We start from the raw sequence: 23,626 nt of genomic DNA, 5'->3' as shown, positions 1-23,626 counted from the left end.
CCAACTATTGAACTCTGTTGTTTTAGCACAGAAGCAGCCACAAAAAATATGTAGATGAATGAGTATGGCAGTATTCCAATAAAACTTTCTTATTTTTAAAAGAAGATTTATTTATTTCAGTGAGAGAGTGCACACGTGCAGCGGGGAGGGGCAAAGGGAGAGGGAAACTCAAGCAGACTGCACTGAGCATGGAGCCCAACATGAGGCCTTATATCACTACCCTGAGATCAAACCCGAACTGAAACCAAGAGTCAGACGCTGAACAACTGCACCACCCAGGCACTCCCCCACCCCAATAAAACTTTATTTATAAAAATAGGCAGCTGGCTGGGTTCATTCAACTGACTGCCCTTTCCCAAACTCTGCTTTAGTTTATCTGGTTCCTGTAGCATTGTCCAGTATTGTGGTCACATGTGCACAAGTATTATCTCACTTCTTTCTCATTACCTTATTTCCCATGCTTATCTCTCCTCATACCCACCCCTCCACCTCCCCCCCCCCCAGTTCCTGAACTAGTGGCTCAAAGTAAGAATTATCAGTAGCTACCACTCCAACAGCAAGTAGGGGTAAGTCAGGCCTGGTGCTAAGAGGCCTAGGAATTACTGTACCAGATTTTAGACAGAGATGCTGCCTTGATTTCCCTCAATACTCTAGGGGTTTTGGTTAGGACAAACTATTCCCTGAGAACGAGTTTCCTTGAAGATAGTAAGTATGTCTTAGTCTTTCTCACCTTCAGGATTTAAACCTGTGCCCTGTTTTCCTTCTTTGGGCCCCTTGCCCCCTCCCACTCTTCTTGCCTGGCTAATTCCCACTTACCCTCACAGATTTAAATTGAATTACTTTCTCTGGAAGCTATTATTTTCTCTGGAAGCTTTTTGTAACTCCCCACCTCCACCTTTTCTCTACTCCACCCCACCTTCCTAGGCTGTGCAGGTGTCTCTCTGTGTTCCTACAGCAGCTTTTATCACTCTGTCCTCTAATTGTCTGCCTCACCCACTAGGCCAATTGGGAACTGTTTGAGGGCAAGGGTTGTCTTTGTATACTCAGGGACTGGATCATAAGAGGTCCTCAGGCAAGGCTTGTTTAGTGTTTGTCAGGATTTGGCTAGGAGAGGGAGCTGGTTTCTACCTCTGGTGAAGATCAGCCGTTGATTGAGGGTCCAGCCAAAGAATGGACTAATTCTGATTCTCTAAAACCAAATTGTTGTCTCCTTGAATGTGCATTGCTTGCTGCCGCGTCCTGCCTGAACTGAATCCAAGCTTGGTCTCCTATTAGGCACTATGATTTGGCTCATCACAATAAAGGAGTAGTTTTTTTATTTCTTTTTTTTTCCCTCTTGGTGAGTGGGGCTCTGAAAGTCTTTTCCTAACTTATCTATTACTTGAGACAATTTTGTGGCATGTCTTCTGCTTAAACTGGAAATTATGAGAAATACCATATTTGAGTTTAGAGAAAAAGTGGGTTTGGTTTATGTCTGTGGGCTTCATGTTTTTGGCAAGTCATTTTAACCTCCTTCCCTGAGCCTGTTTCTCATCTGTAAAATGGGGATGGCACCTGACCTATCTCATAGTGTGGTTATGAGGATAAAATAAGATTGTATGTGAAAGTGTTTTGAAAAACTATAAAATCAACCACAAATGGAATTTTGTATTAGTTCTGTATTCCCTTATGACATCTAGCACCATGCCTTGCCCAGAGTAGTTGCTCAATACATTTTTGTTGAGTGACCAAATGAATTGGCAAGAAAAATAATGCTATTGGTGGGAATAAAGGACATTTAATGGAATCAGGAAAAACAGATCACTTGACAATAGAAACATCCATATGGTGACTAATTCAGAGTTGGGCATTTATGTATAGCCCCAAATCTACATTCCTGATGTCTGGTCTTTGTTTTGCTTATAAAAATATTTAAATTTCTCTGAATAAGCTTTTGGCTGCTGAGATAAACTTAACCAGATCTTAAATATGCAGCCATCACAAAGTAGGATTGGCCCCAGGCAATACTGTGAAGTCAGCAAGAGGTACTCTCAGAACTCTTTCCTCCCTTGATGTAACTTTACCCCCCTACCACACCCCCCATTGCAATGCCTAGTCCTAGTTCTGTTTACCTCCAGGCACTTAGGACTTTTGTATTATCCTTTGTTCCCAAGAAGCATTCACCTTAAAGGGTCAGGAACTGAGTCTCTCTGGCTAATTTGCATTTGAAAAAAGGATTCCTAGAGAAGGAGACTATTTTTATCAAAAGGAATGAATAAATAATTGTGAAATTTCAGGCTTTAAAGAGTACAAGGGCTTATCAGCCTCATTCAAATCTTGATGGTACTTAGTTCACCTACAGCTGTGGTCTCAATCTTGAAGGTAAGTAGATTCACCCTGAGAGCTTCTTAGAAATAATGGTAATGGAGTCACTACTCACAGAGATTCCAATTCAGTTGGACTAGTTTGAAACCTGGGCAAAGGTGTTTTTTTTTTTTCTTCTAAGTCCCCAGGTAATTCTGTTGTTTATTTGGAGTTGGGAGCCACTGATTTAAACCTAAAACGGCCTTGCTTTTGAGAAAAAGAAAAGCTGAATGCCATTGGAAGATCAAATCTTAAAGCAGGGTGGGAGGGACAGTGAGAGTCATTGATAAAGTGAAGGGAAGGTTAAAAATAGGTCCAGCAACTCCACAATAAGCAAGTGCTTGGCAGCACCAAAGAAAGAAATCTGTGGCTGATCCATTCCCTCAAACTAAACCCCAAGGGAAAATGGCCTGGCCCTAACTCTTAGTCCTTAAATCTGCTTTCCAGATGGTTCACAGGTATGACTGTAGGTGAAACCTCTGAGCTAAGGGGTTAAATCCTCAAATGTTTGATGTACCCAAGTCAGTAAGCCTTCAGTTAATGAGATAATTTTATGTAGAGGATAAATGATTTTATGTAAAATATGAGATCTGTGTTATTTATTTACATTGTACTGAGCACCAGGTTTAGCATTTGTTGTCAAGTTTCTTGCCTTAAACTCTAAGGTGGGCAGAGGGTGAATTCACATTGTATAGTTGGATCATCTTTGCATAAGTTTGATCTCAGTCATCCCTAGCAGCCCCTTGCTGTTGATAGCATCACAGAGCTCTTACTATGATGTAATGTTGGCTACTTCACCACAGCTTGGCTTGCCTTCTCCGTGTTTCCCTGCTTCAAAGATGGTCCTTCAAAAAGGCAGATAGGGAACATGGACTACCTTTTACCCACCAATTGTGTTTTCTAGACACATTCCTAAACAATGCTTGCCGCAGAAACATTTTTCGTATTCTTCTGAACAAGCAGTATCTCCTATATGGAAGGAAAATCCCACCAGTGGATGACAAGTCTTCTGTGAGCCTGAGTATCTGTCCACAGACAAGCCCCTGCTCTGAAATGTCTGAAGATGACTCAAAACCAAGCACCTTGGAGAATCCCCGTGATCAAAAAAGGGAAAAAGGTCATATTCTTTTTTAGAGACATAACTGCTGAAATAGGGGAATGGACATTAGAAAAACTAGTCCTGTCTTTGTGTTTCTTCCTTTATGCGTATATTTACCTGTATAAGTAGCTACAGATTTATTTGCTTGATTAAAAGAATACCAATAATAACTATACTTCATCTGGCAGCACTGTAAAGTTTAATTAATGTTTCTAAGGTATGAGTTGAACTCACAAGATGAAAGACTCTATATATGGAATATATATGTGTTAAGTGCCCAATCTGGTTTAGTCTGATAATGGCCATAATTGTATGGTGTCCTACACTGCATGTCTTGACTATTGTGGTTCCAGTGAGTTCAACCTTGAGAAATGTATTTTAATGTTGAAAATGTGTTTAACGTTGGTTGGCAAATGTTTGGATGTATATAATGTATATGGTTATGTCTTAATTAGCTCATTTATTTGATTCTTGATGTAAAAGAAAGATATTTTACAAAGAAACATGGAAGGTTTTTCTTCTTTTTAAATTGGTCCAAGAAGACACAAAGTTCTGGCCCTCACACATCATATAGTAGTATCTAAGTTGGTTTGTGCCACAAAATCTAAATGTTAAATAAAAAGATCATTATTGGGTCACCTCGGTGGTTCAGTGGTTGACCATCTGGCTTTGGCTCAGGTCATAATCTTGGAGTCCTGGGATCAGGTCCCACATCAGGCTCTGGGGGAGGGGGCTGCTTCTCCCTCTGCCTGTGTCTCTGCCTCTCTCTCTGTCTCTCACGAATAAGTAAATAAGATATTAAAAAAATAAAAATATCATTATTAAAATTACATATCAATATTAAGATGTACTAAATATATGAGGACTGACCTGGCACAAAATAAAATAAGATTGTTACGATATCAAAAGGAAGATTACTATTAGTCACCAAGATAAAAAAGAAAAATATTTTTCCACAAAACTCATTTAAGGATATTTCATGGAAAACTTAAATAGTAAGTTAGACTACTAGGTCATTCAAAGTGAACTATGCTCAAGAGCCAAGGATTATGCTTTTAGAGCTAACACGTAACTTGGAAGAGTGAAGGGCTTAGATAATCATGTCAGATTGGGAGCTATTATTATTAGAATGTAGTTGAATATTAACAAGACTCAGCTATGCTTTATGTTAGTCTAAATGTTTATCTTTGAATTGCAAAAGTAGTTTTCTGCCTTTATGTCCATTCCCTTTCAGTTGTACTAATATTTATAATTTTTAAAATAGCTAGCACTTTCATATAACCTTTAAGAAATACAATTACATGAATTAGAACAAGCCCCATTTTTTCAGTCTTGAAAAATCTTTGGTTAGAATGCAAATCCTTCTAGAAAAGGTATCAATTCGAGCCATTATCACCTGGCCCATCCACATACCCTTCTAAGGAATAGAACTACACAAAGTAGACAAACCTTGTTCATTAAATCTGGAAAATTAGTCAGTTAATCCTCTTCTGTAAAGACACAGCATTATTTTATTCTCATTCAAATGACGATATTCAATTCAGTATTTACTCTGCATTTACAGTTACTCAGCGTCCTGTGAAGTATGAGACACATAAAGGAAAGTTTACTGCTTCAGCATACCTTCCTTGGCTTTAAGAGTTTACAGTTTTAGGCAGCAGGAACAAAATGGGACTTTCAAAACGGAGAGGAGTCCATCTTCCCCACTTTTCAGCCTCTCTTACAGTTCTCTGTGGCCCTGGGGCCTAAGTTCCATTAGAGCCTTAGCCAATTGTAATCAAATAGCATATTCACTTTTATTTTTCTTGTATAAAACTATGTGTTAGCCACAGCTGGAGTCTGGGTCCTCTGCACAGAGACTCTGGTGTGGGTCTTTACAAGATGTTCAGTGAATTCCTCATAGGGAGACTTGGTGAACACAGTCTCTTTCCAGAGATCAGGGGTGAGATAGGTGTAGGTCTTGGAGATCGTATCAAAAGTAGCCTTGGCAAAGTTCCCCAGGCTGGCAGTGCAATCCCTGGCGGAAGTGTAGCAGTCGTCAATACCAGCCATCATCAGTAGCTTCTTGGGCACAGGGGCTGAGACCATGCCAGTGCCTCTGGGGGCAGGGATGAGACACACCAGCACAGAACCACAGTGACCAGTCACCTTGCATGGGACAGTGTTGGGCTTGCCGATCTTGTTCCCCCAGTAGCCTTGCCGCAGGGGGACAATGGAAAGCTTGGCCAGGATGATGGCCTCACGGATGGCAGTGGCTACCTCCTTAGAGCACTTGACGCCCAGACCGAAGTGTCCGTTGTAATCTCCGATGGCAACAAATGCCGTGAACCTGGTCCGCTGGCCAGCACAGGTCTGCTTTTGCACGGGCATGATTTTCAAAACCTCATCCTTGAGGGATGCCCCCCAAAGACGTCAATGATCTCAGATTCCTTGATGGGCAGAGAAAAGAGAGGGATCTCCTCCAGGGACTTGATCTTCATGTCCTTGACTAGGCGGCCCAGCTCGGTGACGGGGATCCACTCCTAGTCCTCCGACTTGCCTCCGCGAGCTCCGCGACCTCGGCCCGGCCCGACCGTGGCCACGGCCCGGATGCCGCTGGCGAAGCCTCCGCGGAAGCCGCCACGGCCTCCCATTCTGGGCCTCCCGGGCCTCTGCGGCACCGGCGTCATCCGCCATTTGGTGTTCTCCCGGAGAAGAAGGTGGATTTGCTCAAGGTGGATTTGCTATTTAACCGAAGACTTTTGAAGATCTAAAATTTTAAAAATAAATACATAAACAAAAAGTGGGCTTGTATAAGCAGCTACAAAATGGATCTATTCTTAGAGTTCTGATTTGTCTCTCTCAAACTATTCAATACAAACTGCTTTTACACTACCCATCACCTTGTTACTCCCCTGCTTTTTTTTTTCTCCCCTGCTTTTAAAAGCCCAGCTTGCTCCCTCCTCTCCTTGCTGTCTACCCTAGGCTGCAAGGTAGACCAGACCTTTGGCTTTGTGCACCAGAGGAGGGAAGGAGAAATTCTCCTTCTACCCTTCAATGTCTTCCTGCTGGATTAAGAATTAAAGACAGATTAATAGGAGAAAAAAACCCAAAGTTTTATTATGTAGGCACAGAGGCCCAATTATGAAATTGAGACCTCAAGAAATGAACAAGACAGGCAGTTTTTATACATTTTAGACAATGAAACAAATTTGTGAGGCATTGACAGGATAAAGAAAACAAGTGTTTGGGAGTTTTAACTAGGGAATTCGAAGCAGGATTTAAATTGAGGTAGATTAGAAAAATGTTTCTGCATCTTTCTTGGCTTTAAAGTCTCTATCTCGGGATCCCTGGGTGGCGCAGCGGTTTGGCGCCTGCCTTTGGCCCAGGGCGCGATCCTGGAGACCCGGGATCGAATCCCACATCAGGCTCCCGGTGCATGGAGCCTGCTTCTCCCTCTGCCTATGTCTCTGCCTCTCTCTCTTTCTCTCTCTGTGACTATCATAAATAAATAAAAATTAAAAAAAAATAAAGTATCTATCTCTGGTAATAAGGATGTCTTTTTACATCTTAGTACAGGGAGGATATTTTTCTTATAGGAGATTTGTTTCCTGCTTTCAGAGGGACAGCAGTGGGTCTGCATGTCCTTTCACCAGTTGCTTCCCAAGTAGCTTCAATTCAAAATAATCAGTATGCCATTGTATTACATTTTGGGCAACCTGCCTTTGGCGCCCTACCCAGACACTTTTGAGCCTCATTTTATTTCTTTTAAAAAAATATTTATTTATTCATGAGAGCCACAGAGAGGCAGAGACATAGGCAGAGGAAGAAGCAGGCTCCATGCACAGACCGATGTGGAACTCGATCCCAGGACTGCAGGATCATGCCCTGAGCTGAAGGCCCATGCTCAACTGCTGAGCCACCCAGGCCTTCCAGAATCTCATTTTCCTTACTTCCAACCAGACATCTTACTAACTTCACTGCACTTTCCATAGTTCCATAAACAGGCCAGGACCTTTCACAACTGCCTGCTAAGCCCATTTCCACTATCCAGAATGCCTTTCACTTTTTCCCCTCTTGTCGTTTTGGCAGTGCCCACTTTGGGACCCAGCATAAACAATTCCTCTGTGAAACTATTCCAAAATTCGTCCTAATCCCTTGGTTCACCTGTTTCCAGAGCACTTTATACATTTGTTATAGAACTGTTATGGAAATTCATTTTGAAAATGTCTTTGTCGGGGAATCCCTGGGTAGCTCAGCGGTTTGGCGCCTGCCTTTGGCCCGGGGCGTGATCCTGGAGTCCCGGGATTGGGTCCCGTGTAGGGCTCCCTGCATGGAGCCTGCTTCTCCCTCTGCCTGTGTCTCTGCCTCTCTCTCTCTATGTCTATCATGAATAAATAAATAAATAAATCTTAAAAAAAAAGAAAATGTCTTCCTCTACTGGTTTCTCAATGGCAGGGCCCTGGTATAGTGTGTGGCATAAAGTCTTTCAGTACATACTTACTGAATGTTTCTGCAGTTAGAACGATAAACAGGTTGGCAGATCTTGTTTTATTTGACATTGTGCTGCCCCCCATGTCCTCAGGTTAAATAAAAACTCCTAGCAGGAAATGTACAAGGTTTATTGTTACTAACTTAACCAAATTTAGAGGTTTGTTCTTACAAGTAATCCATTTTGAAATTTGGGCTTGTGGAATACATTGTTAGAAACCATTGATTTTTGTGAACATCATTCTCCTCAAATGTGTTCTTCAAAACAGTGTATGAGCTGAGATTTGGTAAAAGTAGCTATGTTTAGTCTGTAAATTACTGGATTGACAACGGAGGAGATCAGGGTTGGGCTTGGTCCTGGGAACTGTGTTGTGTGTGTGTGTGTGTGTGGGGGGGGTGTGTTAGTTACCTTCCTGTTTCTTGGGCCTTATAATGCACCCTCAACTCTGGCCAGCCATCTTAGAAAAATGCTCCTGTTAGGAAGGTCAAAAGATTTGTAGCTACATTACTCAGAAAGGTACCAAAATTCAGGTCCTTTTCATATTGGGTTAGGGGCGTCCTTGACATAAGATAAACAATGCATAGGTCAATCGAAGCAAAAACTCATTTTCTCTCTAAGATCTTTTTCTTTTCCTTTCCTATTTTAACATCATGACATTCCTGCTTGGCAGCAGGCATAATGCTATGATTATGTTTTCCTCCATTTCGGGTTACTCCCCTTGCCTTGCAACCCCTCCTTATTCCTTTATCTCTTTCAAAGTTTCCATTCTCCGCTCCCTAACTTTTTATTCCCTCCCTTCTTCTCTTCCTCCTCCTCCTTTTTCCCAGCTAGCTCACCCCGCCCCTCACCGTCACCACCTTCCCTCCCCTTCAGGCTCCTTCCCGCTGCTTCTCCCGCCACCTTCCCCCCACCCCGCCCGCCTCGCGTTCAGAAAGCTCCAATCAGCAACTCGGGAGGTGTCTCAAAAGCCCGCCCCCTCCTCCCTTTCCACTTCTCTTCCCCCCCTTTCTCCCTCCCCCATCCCCCCCCACTCAAGTCCTGCGGACCTGGGGGCTTCGGGACCTGGGCGCTATGAAAAGTGTCTGCCCAGTCACTTCCGGTAAGGGCGCTGCAGCGCGAAGCTCCCCGCGGGACCGTTAAGGAGGGGGTGGCAGTTACTGGCGGGCCAGGGAAGAAGAGTGCTGCCAGGGAGAGGGAGCGGGAGGGGGGGCAGCGAGAGCGAGAGAAGGAGCACGACCGTCTGGGGCGCCTTAGCCGCCGCTTTCCCGCCGCCTCCCTCCCAGCCAGCTCCCCCGCCCCCCGGGCGCCTGCAGTGCTTCTCTCCACCCCCCACTCCCGGGGACAGACGCCGCCCCTCCCTCGCCGCCGCGTGACCGGAAGTGGCGCCATCTTTAGCCTCTTGTGCTATTGACAATAACAAGCCCTGGTTCTCTCCCCCTCCCCCTTCCCCCTCCCCCCAACCACGGCATCTCCCCTCCCAGAGAGAGGGAGAAAAGGAGGAGGAGCTGCAGCCTCACAGACTCACTGAGTCGCTCCTGCAGAAAGGGGGGAGAGAGACCGAAAAGCAGGGGAGGGGGACGGCACGGCCGTTTACCTGTCTGCCTCCTCATTCGCTCTCCCCCCTCGTTCTGCTCACTCCTGGTGTCAGCCTATCCGCCTTCCCAAACCCTCCCATTCCCCCGGTGTAGCCCCCCCTTCACTTTCCTTCTCGTCCTCTGTGTTTCTCCTCTCTTTCTTCCCTTCCCCCCTCTAGCATTGCCACCTTCTCTCCTACACGCACGCAGGCATATAAACGTAGGTTTTTGATGCTCCTCTGCCTGTTGACCCCGCTATTTTCATGTTTCCAACAGGTTTTTCTTCCCCCAATCCCTCAGCTGCTGCTGCTGCTCAGGAGGTCAGATCTGCCACTGATGGTAATACCAGCACCACTCCGCCCACCTCTGCCAAGAAGAGAAAGTTAAACAGCAGCAGCAGTAGCAGCAGTAACAGTAGTAACGAGAGAGAAGACTTTGATTCCACCTCTTCCTCCTCATCCACTCCTCCTTTACAACCCAGGGATTCGGCATCCCCTTCAACCTCGTCCTTCTGCCTGGGGGTTTCAGTGGCTACTTCCAGCCACGTACCGATACAGAAGAAGCTGCGTTTTGAAGACACCCTGGAGTTTGTAGGGTTTGATGCGAAGATGGCTGAGGAATCCTCCTCCTCTTCCTCCTCATCTTCACCAACTGCTGCAACATCTCAGCAGCAGCAACTTAAAAATAAGAGTATATTAATCTCTTCTGTGGCTTCGGTGCATCACGCAAACGGCCTAGCCAAATCTTCTACCACCACTTCTAGCTTTGCTAACAGCAAGCCTGGGTCTGCTAAGAAGTTAGTGATCAAGAACTTTAAAGGTAACCAAGGCCAAAATCCATAATCACTGACTAAGGATTTGACACTTGAGCGGTCACGTGCTCTATTTATGTTAATATATTAAACAGTATAGAGGTGGCCTAATGTTTTATGCATAATCAATGAGGTGGAGGGAGGTCCTTTTTTGGGTGGAGGGTTCATTTTCCGGGGGTGGTTAGTATTCTTGTGCTGAAGCATACACCGGCGTGTTTCTGTGCAGTATTTGATGTCTGGCTCAGTTTAATCTGTTACTCAGTGTAACATTGCCAGTCGGTATGATTGATCTGGATTATACAGGTGAGAAATTTGTATTCTAAGGAGGTTTATTTGTTTCAGGTGCATAGTGAGCTTTGGCACTGCTGGGATTTTTATTTTTATGCTTCAGTAGGCCACATTCTCTAGTCCCTAGAAATGCAGGTAGCATTGGTGATCTTTTCATGCTCAAAGATGATTTATAGTTAGATTTATAATGTTGGATACTATATTCTTGAAACTCCTTGTGGAAGCAGTTTTGGAGAAAAATATTTATGATCTCTGCATATCTTTCCAAAGATAGGGTTTGGAAGTGAAAAATACTGTATACACAAAAGTAGTAACTCTGTGTACCACTAGTCTAAAGATAGGAACAATTACTACATCTATTTTTTTTTTCACTAAAATGGGCTTTAAAGTACTGACCTGCAGCTTTTAGGAAAATTTGTTCATTTCATGTTTGAGATATGTGATTAAGAGTATTATGAGTGCATTGATGCATGTAAAATCAACAATTTTTAAAAACATAATTGAAATGAATTACTTTTTTTCTGTTGACTGTATTTGTTTTTCTGACTTAAGTTTTTCGACATCCTTAACTGGCAGGTAATAGATGCTAAGATGTTTATTAAATACAAAAGTAAATGAATGAACTGAAGTAGTATTTACCAGATAAGTGTCTTGTGGCTAAATATCAGTATTGAGAAAATTAGATTCTCAGTGCTTGTGTTTTCAACATTAGTGTGGAAATCAGAAATATGCTCTATTTTGTCTAGAGCAGAGGGTTATAGTGTTTATTTTTAACCTTTTTTTCCTATCACTCCTCTCCCATCCCCAGGTTCTTAAGAGTGTTGTAATCTTTCTGATTTAATAGTAGACCTTTCTGAAGTAAATGTGAATTGTAATTGACTAATATGTTCACTGTTCCAAAGTATATCAATTTAACAGTCAAGGATTTTTAAAGAGAGGAGTTATGATCCTAATTTAATTTGCATACTGGTTTCTGAGATTTTGTTTGGGTTTTTTCTTTCCCTCTTAAACTAAAAACATATCCTTAAGGCATTAGGATATTTTAATTTAAAAAATACTCATTGCTGGTCAATGAAGTTTAAAGCCTGGCTTAAGGTAGTCCTGTCCATTCTGAAAATGCTACAGAGGTTCTGGAGTCATTTGGATGTTTTAATTTTTTTAAATTTTACTCTGCTCATGGATGTAGTTTAAATTAAAATCTGAGTTAAGATGTTTCTCTTCATTTGTAGATGGTGCATAAATGTGGGGGTCAAACAGAGTTGGGTTAGAATCTCAGTTTTGCCACTGATTAGCTTTAATGACCTTGGGCAAGCCTTACTAAATGAGTCTTCTAGCCTCAGTAGTTTTCTCCGTTGTAAGATAGAGATAAATAATACCTTCCTTAGAGCATTGTTAGGGAGATTAAGATGTTTGTAAGGTACTGTGTGCACAGTGGATATTCAGTATTTTAAATCTTAGGTGCAAAATTCATGTTGACTGACTTAGGATTTACATGTGATGGAATAAGATCGGGACTGTTTTTATCTGTGATTTTTGAATTTTGATTTTTTAAAGCAATACAGTCAATTGAAAAAAAAACCTCTCACCTTTAATTTTAATAGGTGAGTCAAAATGACTTAAACAGTATTCTGGCATTTCAAATTTTATTCTTTATGCTAAGGCTAAAAAGCAGTAATTACTTTAATAATTAGATGTTGTGATTATAAAAATCACAATTTACCCTTGAAAAGCAATAATACTATTACTGTACTTTAGTGGAGCCTTCCATTACTATATCCTACATATTCTGATATCAACCTTGTACATATCACCTAGATAAGCCTAAATTACCAGAGAACTACACAGATGAAACATGGCAGAAGCTGAAAGAAGCAGTGGAAGCTATCCAGAATAGTACTTCAATTAAGTACAATTTAGAAGAACTCTACCAGGTATGTATTAATGTGGATAACCAGATTTGGCAAGCATAAATTGAAGTAGTATGTAAAATATGGATTTTACTTTGAAATGACTCCTTATGTAGACTTTTGGTTTCCTTCTAATGAAAATGTCTTGATTTATGTACTCTGCTTTATAATCAGACCACATATTCTGACATACTCTAACATTCTGACATAAACTATGAGTATAGTCATACTGGTATATATTGGGTTTACCTTGGACCCTTCTGACTGGGATTTATAGTGAGGAATACCTTGGTATTATCAAGGGTTTACCTATAATGGAATCATACAGCCTGGATCCCAAAGGTGTGATTTCTGATGACAAGTCATTCTGTTATGGTACTTATCCCTAAGTGGTGTTACTCACCTATAGGAAAGGCCTCAAGAAATGTAGATATTCTCTATATGCTTTATCCTCCCTCATTCATATTAGTAGCCTTTTGCCATTTCTTTTTCCTTTAAAAAAATAGTTTATTCATGAGAGATACACAGAGAGAGGCAGAGGGAGAAACAGGCTCCTCTCAGGGAGCCCAATGTGGGACTCCTGGGTTGGGGATCATGCCCTGAGCCAAAGGCAGACACTCAATTGCTGAGCCACCCAGGCGTCCTTGCCATTTCTTCTTCTTGTTCTTCATGTTTGTTTTATTTTCTGGGCTACAAGATTGTCTTTAGCCAAAAAATCAGCAGATTATAGTACAGTGACTTGATCTGAGGTTCAGGTTTGTTTCTTTTGCTTTATAAATGGGTTTATACTTGAAGTATTCAGTTTAAATATACCATTAAGGGCAATTACTGATTTAGACTTCTTACTACCATGATTTTGCTCTACTGTATTTTTTAAAAGATTTTATTTATTTATTAGAGTGCACATGCACAAGCTGAGGGGGCGCAGGGAGAGAGAGAAGTAGACTCTCCGCTGAGTGGGAGCATGACATGGGAGCTCAATCCCAGGACCCTGAGATCTTGACCTGAACCGAAGGCAGTCACTTAACCAACTGAGCCATCCGGGGGCCCCTGCCCTACCGTACCGTATTTTTGACGCAACCACTTCAAGAAGTTACTTTGCATTATAGTGTAAGCAGTTTCATGTAGAAAAATACTTCAGAATCCAATAGCTTGTGTATTTTTTAGAGAGCAAGTGCGTGCGCTAATGAGCAGTGGGGGGGAGCAGAGGGAGAGAGAATCTCAAGCGGTCTCTGCGCTGAGCATGGAGCCTGACTCTGGGTCCTGAGATTTCAGAACCCCAAGATCATGACCTGAGCCAAAAACTCAGGATATTTAACCAACTGTGCCACCGAGGTGCCCTGCTTGTTCTTTTCATATTGATAAGTACCTTGTAAGAAATTAAGTGGTTTGATTTATCAGAATTTGTAATTTTTATCTATTCATTTTAGTTGCAGAGATATTACGGTAATGGTTAAACCCTGTATTAGGAATCTGAAGACAGGGATCCCTGGGTGGCGCAGCGGTTTGGCGCCTGCCTTTGGCCCAGGGTGCGATCCTGGAGACCCGGGATCAAATCCCACATCGGGCTCCTGGTGCATGGAGCCTGCTTCTCCCTCTGCCTGTGTCTCTGCCTCTCTCTCTCTCTCTCTGTGACTATTATAAAGAAATAAAAATTAAAAAAAAAACTGTAAGGAATCTGAAGACAGATTTGGGATCTTGTTTTGGTGGCTATTACCCTTGTGATCTTGAGCAAGAAACTAGACCTCCTTCAACTTCAGTTTCTTCCTTTGTAAAATAGGGGAAAGAATACTTGTCCTATCTACCTCAAAAACACTTTGAAATGCTATATTCTAGAAATATAAGATGATGTAGTAAAGCTCTTGCATAAGTCACAGTGTGGTTTTTTTTACTTGTAATAAGTCAATTACGATCACCAGGTTCTATTGCTGTGAAAATCTCAAGGAGTCAGTGCATGGAAAACACTCAGAACATGCCCAACACATAGTAATAATGTTACACAATATAATCATTATAACACTGTGTTAAGTAGTACAAAGCTATTAAGGATAAGCCCACCTTATTTGACTATGTTGGTATGTTACATATGAGGCTTCTGAGTTGTACAGTAATAAAAGTAGAATTATGGAATTAGAATTGGAAAGACCTTAAGAAATTGTGTAGTCCAGTAGCTTTTTTTCATATAGTGCAGGTGGCCCTCTACAAATCAGGTTTATCTTTTATATCTTTTCAGTATTATAGAAACCCTTTGTCAAGTAGAGTAGTAGTTATTATTCCTCTATTGATGAGGAAATCGAGTCTCAGGGATGTTAAATAACGTGCCCAGACTCAAACTGAGATGGCCAATTTTCAAGTCCAGTGCACATTCACTACTGTGTTGCTTCAATAATACACCACAGCACTTCAAGTGCCTCTATAGTGTAGTGTATGTAAGAGACAAATAAATAGTTTTACTTTAGGGAAAAAAACTGTCACCAAATAAATTTTTTCATATGTGTGTGTGTATGTATGTATATGGTGATTATTTGGATACATTTTATATTTATAGCATATTGGCTGTGATTGTTAATGAACCCTATTTACTTTACCTTGAATATTTTTATAGACTTTTGGGGTTCAAAAATATTTTCCTGATAAATTGATTCTGTTAAATTTCCTTTGTTTCAAGAGCTCATAGCTTGCATTTTTGTGTTTTTCATTTTATCTAATTCAGAGTTACCACCTGCTATTGTTCAGTTGTATTTCTTTAGCCTAAAAACAGTGTTATAACTGTTTACTCTCTATATTTTTTACAGTACTTTACTATTTTTGCTGAAGTAAATTCAAAAGTATTTGTTTCTAGCTCTTTTGTTGTTTTTCACCCTAATTTTATAAATGCTCCCTTTGGATTATTCTCAGAGAGTTTATTTTGAGAATTTCAAGTTCAAAAAAGGATAAAAAGATAAAGGGAGTAAAATTGTTTTGTACCATCTGGATTTCAGGTACTTGTTTAATTTTGACTGAAATGTAAATTAAAAGTACTCTTCCTTTTTTTAATGTTTTATTTTTTTAAAAGATTTTATTTGCACAGAGAGAGCATGTGTACAAGCAAGGAGAGCAGCAGGCAGAGTGAGAAGGGAGAAGCAGGCTCCCTGCTCAGCAGGGAACCCAATGTTGGGGCTCCATCCCTGGACCCTGAGATCACCTGGGATCATGACCTGAGCCGAAGACAGACACTTAACTGAGCCACTCAGGCACCCCTAAAAAGTACTCCTAAAGAGAGTGTAAGGGGAGAAATGGCAAAAAAAAAAAAAAGTATTCTCATAAAATTGAGACGATAGAAGTATGTAGTATACCAAGCAAAAGTTCACCAAATCCCTCACTCCCCCATTGTAGCCTCTATCTCTGAAGTAAATGCTTATTTCACATGTGTCTGTGCAGAACTTTTGTCCGTGCATGTAAAACCATTAAGTTTTAAATCTAAAGCATGGAAGTCCCTAGTGTGGATTGCATGTACTGCCTCCCTAAAATTTTAATTTCTAGAAGAGAACATGTAGTTTTGAGTGCATTTGCAAGAAACAGATGTCTTTTAAAAGTGATTTAAATGAGGGATCCCTGGGTGGCGCAGTGGTTTGGCGCCTGCCTTTGGCCCAGGGCGTGATCCTGGAGACCCGGTACCGAATCCCGTGTCGGGCTCCCGGTGCATGGAGCCTGCTTCTCCCTCTGCCTATGTCTCTGCCTCTCTCTCTCTCTGTGACTATCATAAATAAAGATAAATAAATAAATAAATAAATAAATAATAAAAAAGTGATTTAAATGAGAATTGTACTTGAGCTTAAAAATTATCTTCCTGGACAACCTTGAAATCCTACAAGTGTGAGGCAGTGGTTAATGTTGTTTTGGTTTTGGGAGATTTTTTTTTGCTTGTTTTTGATTTTCTACAGATAGTATGGTTAAGTGCACTGATCTTTGAGTTCATCAGCTTGCTTAGATTAGAGATCTGCCACTCATAATAACTTTGGGCAAGTTACTTATCTAAGCTTTGTTTTCCCCATTTGTAAAATGGGAAGACTAATGTTACCTATATGGCAGGGCTGTTTAGCTGTAAAATACTGCAAAAAATTACTTATTACAATGTCTGCTATTTATTGGTGTCACCAGTGATGTTGATGATAATAAGAGTCTTTTAAAAAGATACTTTTATTTTAAGATTATACTTTATTATACAGCTCTAAAGCCACACGTTTTAAAATTCTAAATCCACATTGGGCCAGAACAGCCGGCTGATAAATAGATTACATTCCAAATATGTGTCAGTAGACACCATTAGCCAAATTGAAAAAAATAATAGAAAAAGAGAGGCACTCTCTAGGAACAGTGTCCTTTACATCTCAAGAATATGTCTTGTTTTTTACATGTGGTATCTTATAGTAGTTGGAATTTTTGGTATTTTAAGTAAAGGGATTATTTTCCTCATGTTCTCAGCCTTTGTATAAGTAGCTGTGGAGTGTTTTTATTTTTATTTATTTTTATTTATTTTTAAAGATTTTATTTATTCATGAGAGACACACACAGAGAGAGAGGCAGAGACACAGCAGAGGGAGAAGCAGGCTCCATGCAGGGAGCCCAATGTGGGACTCAATCCGTGACTCACGCCCTGGGCCAAAGGCAGGCACTCAACCGCTGAGCCACCCAGGCGTCCCTGTGGAGTGTTTTATTTTTTTTATTTTTTATTTATTTATGATAGTCACACAGAGAGAGAGAGAGAGAGGGGCAGAGACATAGGCCGAGGGAGAAGCAGGCTCCATGCACCGGGAGCCCGACATGGGATTCGATCCCGGGTCTCCAGGATCGTGCCCTGGGCCAAAGGCAGGCGCCAAACCGCTGCGCCACCCAGGGATCCCTGTGGAGTGTTTTAAAATCAGCTACATTTTTTTTGGAACTGCCTGGTTGTTTATATATGAAAGTATAACATTTATTCTTTTTTTAAAAAAAGATTTTATTTATTTATTCATGAGAGACACCGAGGCAGAGATACAGGCAGAGGGAGAAGCAGGCTCCCCGCAAGGAGCCTGATGCAGGACTCGATCCCGGATCCCAGGATCACACCCTGAGCCGAAGGCAGACACTCAACCACTGAGCCACTCAGGCGTCCCAACGTTTATTCTTTTTTTTTTCCCAACATTTATTCTTAATAAACATGTCTAGCTGTTTTCTTTGAAGACAAGCCTAATCCATACTTCAATTCTGCTGGAAATAATTTTATTTATTATTAATAATGGGAACTCTGGTTAGCTTTTTGTGAAGTAAATCTTAAATAATGAACTTTCCTAGTAACGCTTCATTTATCAAGTAGATGACTGTAAGACTGAAAGCAAATAGTGTGTCCTTCTCAGTATAGGTTATTACCCATTGTAAAATCTGGTGGTTTAAGCAGTCAGAAGTTATAGAAGAGCAGTTAGATTCTTAGCAGAGATGACCAGCTTTTGTATTCTATATTGATGAGTAATTAATTGTATTCTATGTAAAGTTATTTAATTGTTGTCACTCTTGATGTTTTTAAGTTTAATCTGTCACATATATTGCTTCTTTCTTTATTGAGTTAGTACACAATATTATCTCTGCAATTTAAAAAGTATGCAACTACAAATTCTTAATCCTTGGTAATTTTAGTCTTATTTAAACCTTTTTTCCTAGATGTAAAAAGAAAAATTAGGTTTCATGTCTGGCTTCCTTTCTGCAAGTTCTTAGTTTTTGGTATATTTCAAGTATCTTATTTCAGCCACTTTTACTAAGTGTAAAAAGGTAATTTAGATTTTATTGCTGTATCAGTTTTTGAAAACTGTGCTTTCCTTTTTCTTTAAACATAGGGTTTGAAAAATAAGACCCAACCCATTAGGCCAATGACCAGAGTTCAGCACCCTAATGGGAGTTTAATACCTTTCTGGGTGTCTGTTGTTAAATCAGAAAGTTTCTAGATTTCCTCCTATACTGTGTTTAATTATGTTTGCAGTCATTATATTTTTTTATTCTTATTTTAATCCTCTTCATTTTTTATTCTAGGCTTATTGCTCACCCTTATTTCCGTTCCCTTGTTCCAGATGAAATCTTTTGTGCCTTTGCTGTTTCTTAAATCCATTATTCCCCAAAGCATCAGATTTCAGGAACTATAGTTTTATATTTCATTTGCTACACGTTTACATTTCTTTGGAGTGAGTGGTTTTGTTTGTATCGGACAAACATGCTTTTTTTCTCTTTTTTCGGACAAACATATTTTTTGATGTGACATGTGTGGATTTTGGAGGGTAGGGGCTGGGATTTAGAGGAATAAAGGTTAGAATCTTGCTAGAATGTTTCTATTTTATATCTGACTGCCTTCAAAAATGATTTAAGGCAGCATATTTACCAGTAATGATTGGGAGCTTGAGTAAAAAGAGTTTTATTTAAGAGACTTATAAAACTATGTAGAGTATGATACAAATAGTTGCATGTGAAGTGAAATATAAAATAATTAATAAAAAAATAAAATAATTAATACTTAATGCATTTCTGGTAGTGCATTTCAAAGAGATGGAATAAAATAGAGCTTATCCTGGGGGCACCTGGGTGGCTCAGTGGTTGAGCATTTGCCTTAGGCTCAGGGTGTGATCCCGGGGTCTTGGGATATAGTCCCACATCGAGCTCCCCACGGAGAGCCTGCTTCTCCCTCTGCCTATGTCTCTGCCTCTTTCTCTGTGTCTTTCATGAATAAATAAATAAATTCTTTAAAAAAATAGAGCTTATTCCAAACTTTAAGTAGTGATTTAACACTTCCCTATTTATGTTTCTATCCCAGCACCTATACAGAGTACTTATTTAGTAAACAGTCCTTGTTGAATCAGTTACTGCTTCCTATGTGCAAAGCTGGACAGATGCCATGGGCATATAGAGATCACTTAGGCCTTGCCCCTAAGGTGCTTAGATTCTAGTTAGGTTCATGAAATTAGTAGTTTGTGACCAACATTTTTTAAGACATAAAATAGAAAATAATTGGAGAATATCACATATAGTAATAAGTATAGTTTCTTGAAGATTCTGTTTCAATTACATAAATCTATGTATAATAGCTTGTGACATGAAGTGCATTTTTTACTGTGGCTTGTCAAAAAACTTTGGAAACCCCTGTTTTAGGCACATATGACTGCTCCAAACAAACCTTGCTTTAAAAAGTAAGGAAAGCAGAGTGTTTAGATCAAGGTGTGTGTGGAAGATTATAAATAGACATCAGACTAAAATGGTAAGATTGAGCCTTGAATGCCATGCTGAAAGGTGGGGAAGGTAGAAAGGGTTTATTGGATGAGGTGAATATATACTTAATATATTCATCCTATTAGAAGCCCAAAAAGTATTACAGAACATGTAGTGAAAGTTTTACTTCCCCTCTACCCTCCTTTGCATTCAGCTAGTTCCTCTATCCACAAACATTATTAGTTTGGGGAGTATCTTTTCCAGCAGTGTTTTATTTATTTAATTAATTTTTAAAAGAGGTGGAGTTCTGTGTAAGGCAGGAGGGAGACCCTGGACTTTTTTTTTGAGACCCTGGACTTTTTAATAAGATTTTATTTATTCATGAGAGAGGCAGAGACATAGGGAAAGGGAGAAGCAGACTCCCCACACGAAGCCTAATGGGGGACTTGATCCCAGGACCACGACCTGAGCCAAAGTCGGACGCTCATCCACTGAGCCACCCAGGTGTCTGGGCCAGCCAGGTACCACCAGGTCTGCTGTTTCCTGGTGAGGTGCAGTCCTTTGTATTTTTTAATACCTATTATGGGATTTCTCCATAACAGTACTTAAGGAGCTTGATGAAAGGTTGTCAAGGAAGGGAAATTACTAGATCTGGTTTATGTATGTTAAGACTCATAAAGGCTAACTAGAGAAACAGAGCGTTCTGTTTCAATTTGACTTTCAAGACTCCCTTTCCTGCTTTTCTTGCTTAAATTACTCTCCAGCTAAACATGGGAGAGATTGTATGCATATAAAGCCCAGCTTACTTCTCTATTTCTCATTATTCCCACTAGCTCTTCATCCATTTTCCTCTAGTCTTTGGGATTTCACATTTTTGCCTCTGTTCAGGAAGCCTTTCCTGACTTGCTCCTGTCCTAAAGAGCCTGGCTTAGGGCCTTTGCCCCTATGCTTATTGTCATCATAGCATCTAATGCAGTGTTTTGTAATTCTATGTTTTCTGGCCAGTTTTCTGCTTACACTATAAGCCCCTTCTATGTACATTGCTAGTTTTAAGTATGTTTTTTTTCGAATATTTGCCATATTGCCTGATTCAAAGCCCCCAAAGCATTAAAAGAGTATGTGGATACATGAGCACATGGACTCTTTTTCTCATTAAAGAGAATTGGGGGATGGGATATGCACAAATATAGAATTTTTTTAAAAAGGATATATAGTATTGACTGATAAATCAGTGTGTTATGATTGGTGGATAGTGCCCGGTTGAAACAGTTAAGGAAAGCTTATTGGAAGAGGTGGGACCTACCTGAGTAGTAAGGGAATATGGTATTTTGTGCTAGAAGATAAATAAAGAGAAACACAGCAGAATGGAATGGGAGATACAGGACTTGGAGAAGTACTGGAAGTGGGAAATGTGGATAAGATAAAGTACAAAGACAGAATCTAAGCAGGGAAATGAGAAGTGTTGAGAAAATGAGTCATTCAAGAGGAACATGAGATACAATGAAAAGAATACTAAAGAAGGAAGGGGGAGAGTCCATAGAGATCCAATGTGAACAGAAGGGCTCATGAAACAAGCATAAATACATCCTTTAGGTATTTGTGGCCTAACCCAAGGCCCCATGGAAAGTGGCCAAGGGAGACTCAGCTTTCTTATTCCTCTTAGCTATTGGATCTAATTGGCCTGCTGTTTCCTGGTGAGGTGCAGTGACTTTCCTGCAAGGATATAAGTGGTTTTCTTTGAGCTTTCTTTTCATTTGCTAATTTATTTACTGGACCTGCCTGCTGGGAATGTGACTTCCAAGTACATATTTATAAAATTCCACTCCAACCTACAGAACTTGGATGCTCCCTTAGAGTCAATTTTAATGGATTTTCTGCCTTTTCTTGTGGTGAAGAAGGAATCCTGGTGTTATACTTAAGTCATTACTAGTTGGAATTGTAGATTATATCAGAGTTCATCCAAAGAGTTTTACCATGCCTGTTGTTTTAAAATTGAAAGTCTTTGATATACATAACTGGAAACTCATTGAAATCTGAAGTCTTTCCTTTCAGGATCTGAGTATAAAAGAAGACCAATTCAACTATTAGAATGAAGTAAAAATAGTTATTTCTGTTTTAATTGATGTTTGCTTAATTGTGCAAATTTTAAAACCTCTATTTAAATATTCATAAACTGAAATATTGGAGAAAAATAAGAAAAATACTTGGTGTCTGCATCATACTCCTTATATAATACTGCTAGCAATAATCCATTGTTCTATTCAGGAAAACCAAAGAAAGTATAAATAAATTCTAATTCAATGGTGAATCCATCTGATAAACAATTGTGAAACTGTTTTTTAAACTCAAAGTGAGATTCTAAACTTATAAAAATAGTTAACATTTTCAAGAACAAGACAACATTTACATGTAGTCGTTGTTGTAAATTGGATGTCTCCACAGGGTAGAACTTGGCTTGATTCCCTCCATCCTTAACCTGAACAGCCATTATATTAGTGGGGTGGGTTTTTTTTTTTTGTGCATCTATTATGAAAAAGTTCACTTGCATTCATATTTTGTTATTTTAGTTTGTGTTTTAAATGGATAAATAACCCTTTTTAATAAAAGTATTAAAATAAGAATTTGATGTAAATAATCAGTGACTATTTTCTCTTTAAGCAAGTATATGTTTAATCTTGCAGGCTGTAGAAAATCTCTGTTCTTACAAGATTTCTGCAAACTTGTACAAACAGCTGAGACAGATTTGTGAAGATCACATCAAAGCACAAATTCATCAGTTCAGAGAATATCCTTTTAAAAACTCAAAATACTGTATTTTTATCTGTTGCCTCCTTCCCTATCCCTCACCATTTAACCCAACTTGAAATGGAATGCCTGTGTTTTGTAGATTTGTTATATTGTTCCTTACCTTTCTGGAGAAAGAAGAAAGGAGTTTTTGACTTTTCAACCTTAATTAGGTTCCATATCTACATTGTGGTATTAGTGAATATAACATATCCTTATGTCTTTACTCTTTTTGTCCTAACAAATTTCCATTTAGGGAAAAATCATCTTCTAAGGGAAATCATAAACAGCATAATGCTCATTTAATGTGTAAGACTTGTTCTAAAAAGTATTTAGTCGAACCTAAAATTTTTTACAGTTTAAGAAAGAGCATTTTGTTTTATAGCTAAGTGCTGTTTAGTTTAATTAGTGTGTAATACTCCATATTTAAGACAAATAAGCTCTTACATTGCTTGTATTACTTGTATTAAGCACTTAAAAATATCCTTGACATACTTCATGGATTCATTGGATAGTGTTCTTTTTCTAAAGAAGATTGATAAATGCTGGCAAAATCATTGCAGACAAATGGTAAGCTGGAAAAAGTATTGCATTTATTTATTGTAGTTAAATAAGTTTCTTCAAATACATGGATATTAGTTTTAAAAGCTTTGCAGTGTGGGGGAATTGCCTTGATGTCTGCTCTTGTTCTGAATTGAAAACTAATTGTGGTTAAGTTTTCTATTTTTAAACTGTGAGTTACAGGGAAACCACCATTTTAGAATGACTTGTACCTTAGGATCATTTTTATTTTTGTCACACTTAACCAACAAGTACCTCGTTTAGAAAAAAAGGTACATTTTTGTGTGTTGGTTTTGATGGATGTCCCGCCCACCTACTTGATTGCCCTGTGAAGGTGCCTGATGGTCCTGCATTTTAGTTTATTCAGAATTCAGCCTTATCCTTTCTCCCTAATCTGCTATTAATTTTATATCTTATGTTCCGCAAAGTAAAAATCTTAAAATCCTTCTATCCAAAGCCATACATGTACTTCACCCTGAATGAGCACTGCTACTGAGGAAGAATTGTATGTGTGTCCCCTTAATTCCCTGTTTTTATTTTCAGTTACTTTTCAAGTTGCAGAGAAGTCACAGAACCATTTTA

The 23,626-nt window shown here is 39.7% G+C and overlaps 1 protein-coding gene and 1 pseudogene across 6 annotated transcripts in view; one reads left to right on the top strand and one right to left on the bottom strand.

Annotated features, from left to right (window-relative positions):
* The window catches only part of CUL4B (cullin 4B), a 46,297-nt gene that overhangs the window by 2,006 nt on the left and 20,665 nt on the right, over window positions 1-23,626 (top strand). For 3 of the 6 annotated variants that reach the window (XM_025431202.3, XM_035712232.2, XM_025431200.3), the window contains 5 exons: window positions 3,248-3,460; window positions 9,764-10,306; window positions 12,402-12,517; window positions 22,381-22,484; window positions 22,984-23,053. In XM_025431202.3, the coding sequence (XP_025286987.1) occupies window positions 3,248-3,460; window positions 9,764-10,306; window positions 12,402-12,517; window positions 22,381-22,484; window positions 22,984-23,053 (1,046 nt within the window). Of the gene's footprint in view, window positions 1-3,247; window positions 3,461-8,870; window positions 9,013-9,763; window positions 10,307-10,462; window positions 10,602-12,401; window positions 12,518-22,380; window positions 22,485-22,983; window positions 23,054-23,626 lie in introns of those variants that run through there. The other 3 variants (XM_025431204.3, XM_025431205.3, XM_035712235.2) reach the window with 3 other exon arrangements.
* On the bottom strand, window positions 1,762-8,281 carry LOC125754740 (40S ribosomal protein S2-like; annotated as a pseudogene).

This window comes from Canis lupus, chromosome X (genome assembly GCF_003254725.2).
Source record: "Canis lupus dingo isolate Sandy chromosome X, ASM325472v2, whole genome shotgun sequence".
Taxonomy (NCBI): Eukaryota; Metazoa; Chordata; class Mammalia; order Carnivora; family Canidae; genus Canis; species Canis lupus.
The sequence above is the reverse complement of the archived record's forward strand: the minus strand, read 5'-3'. Positions and strand labels throughout refer to the sequence as shown.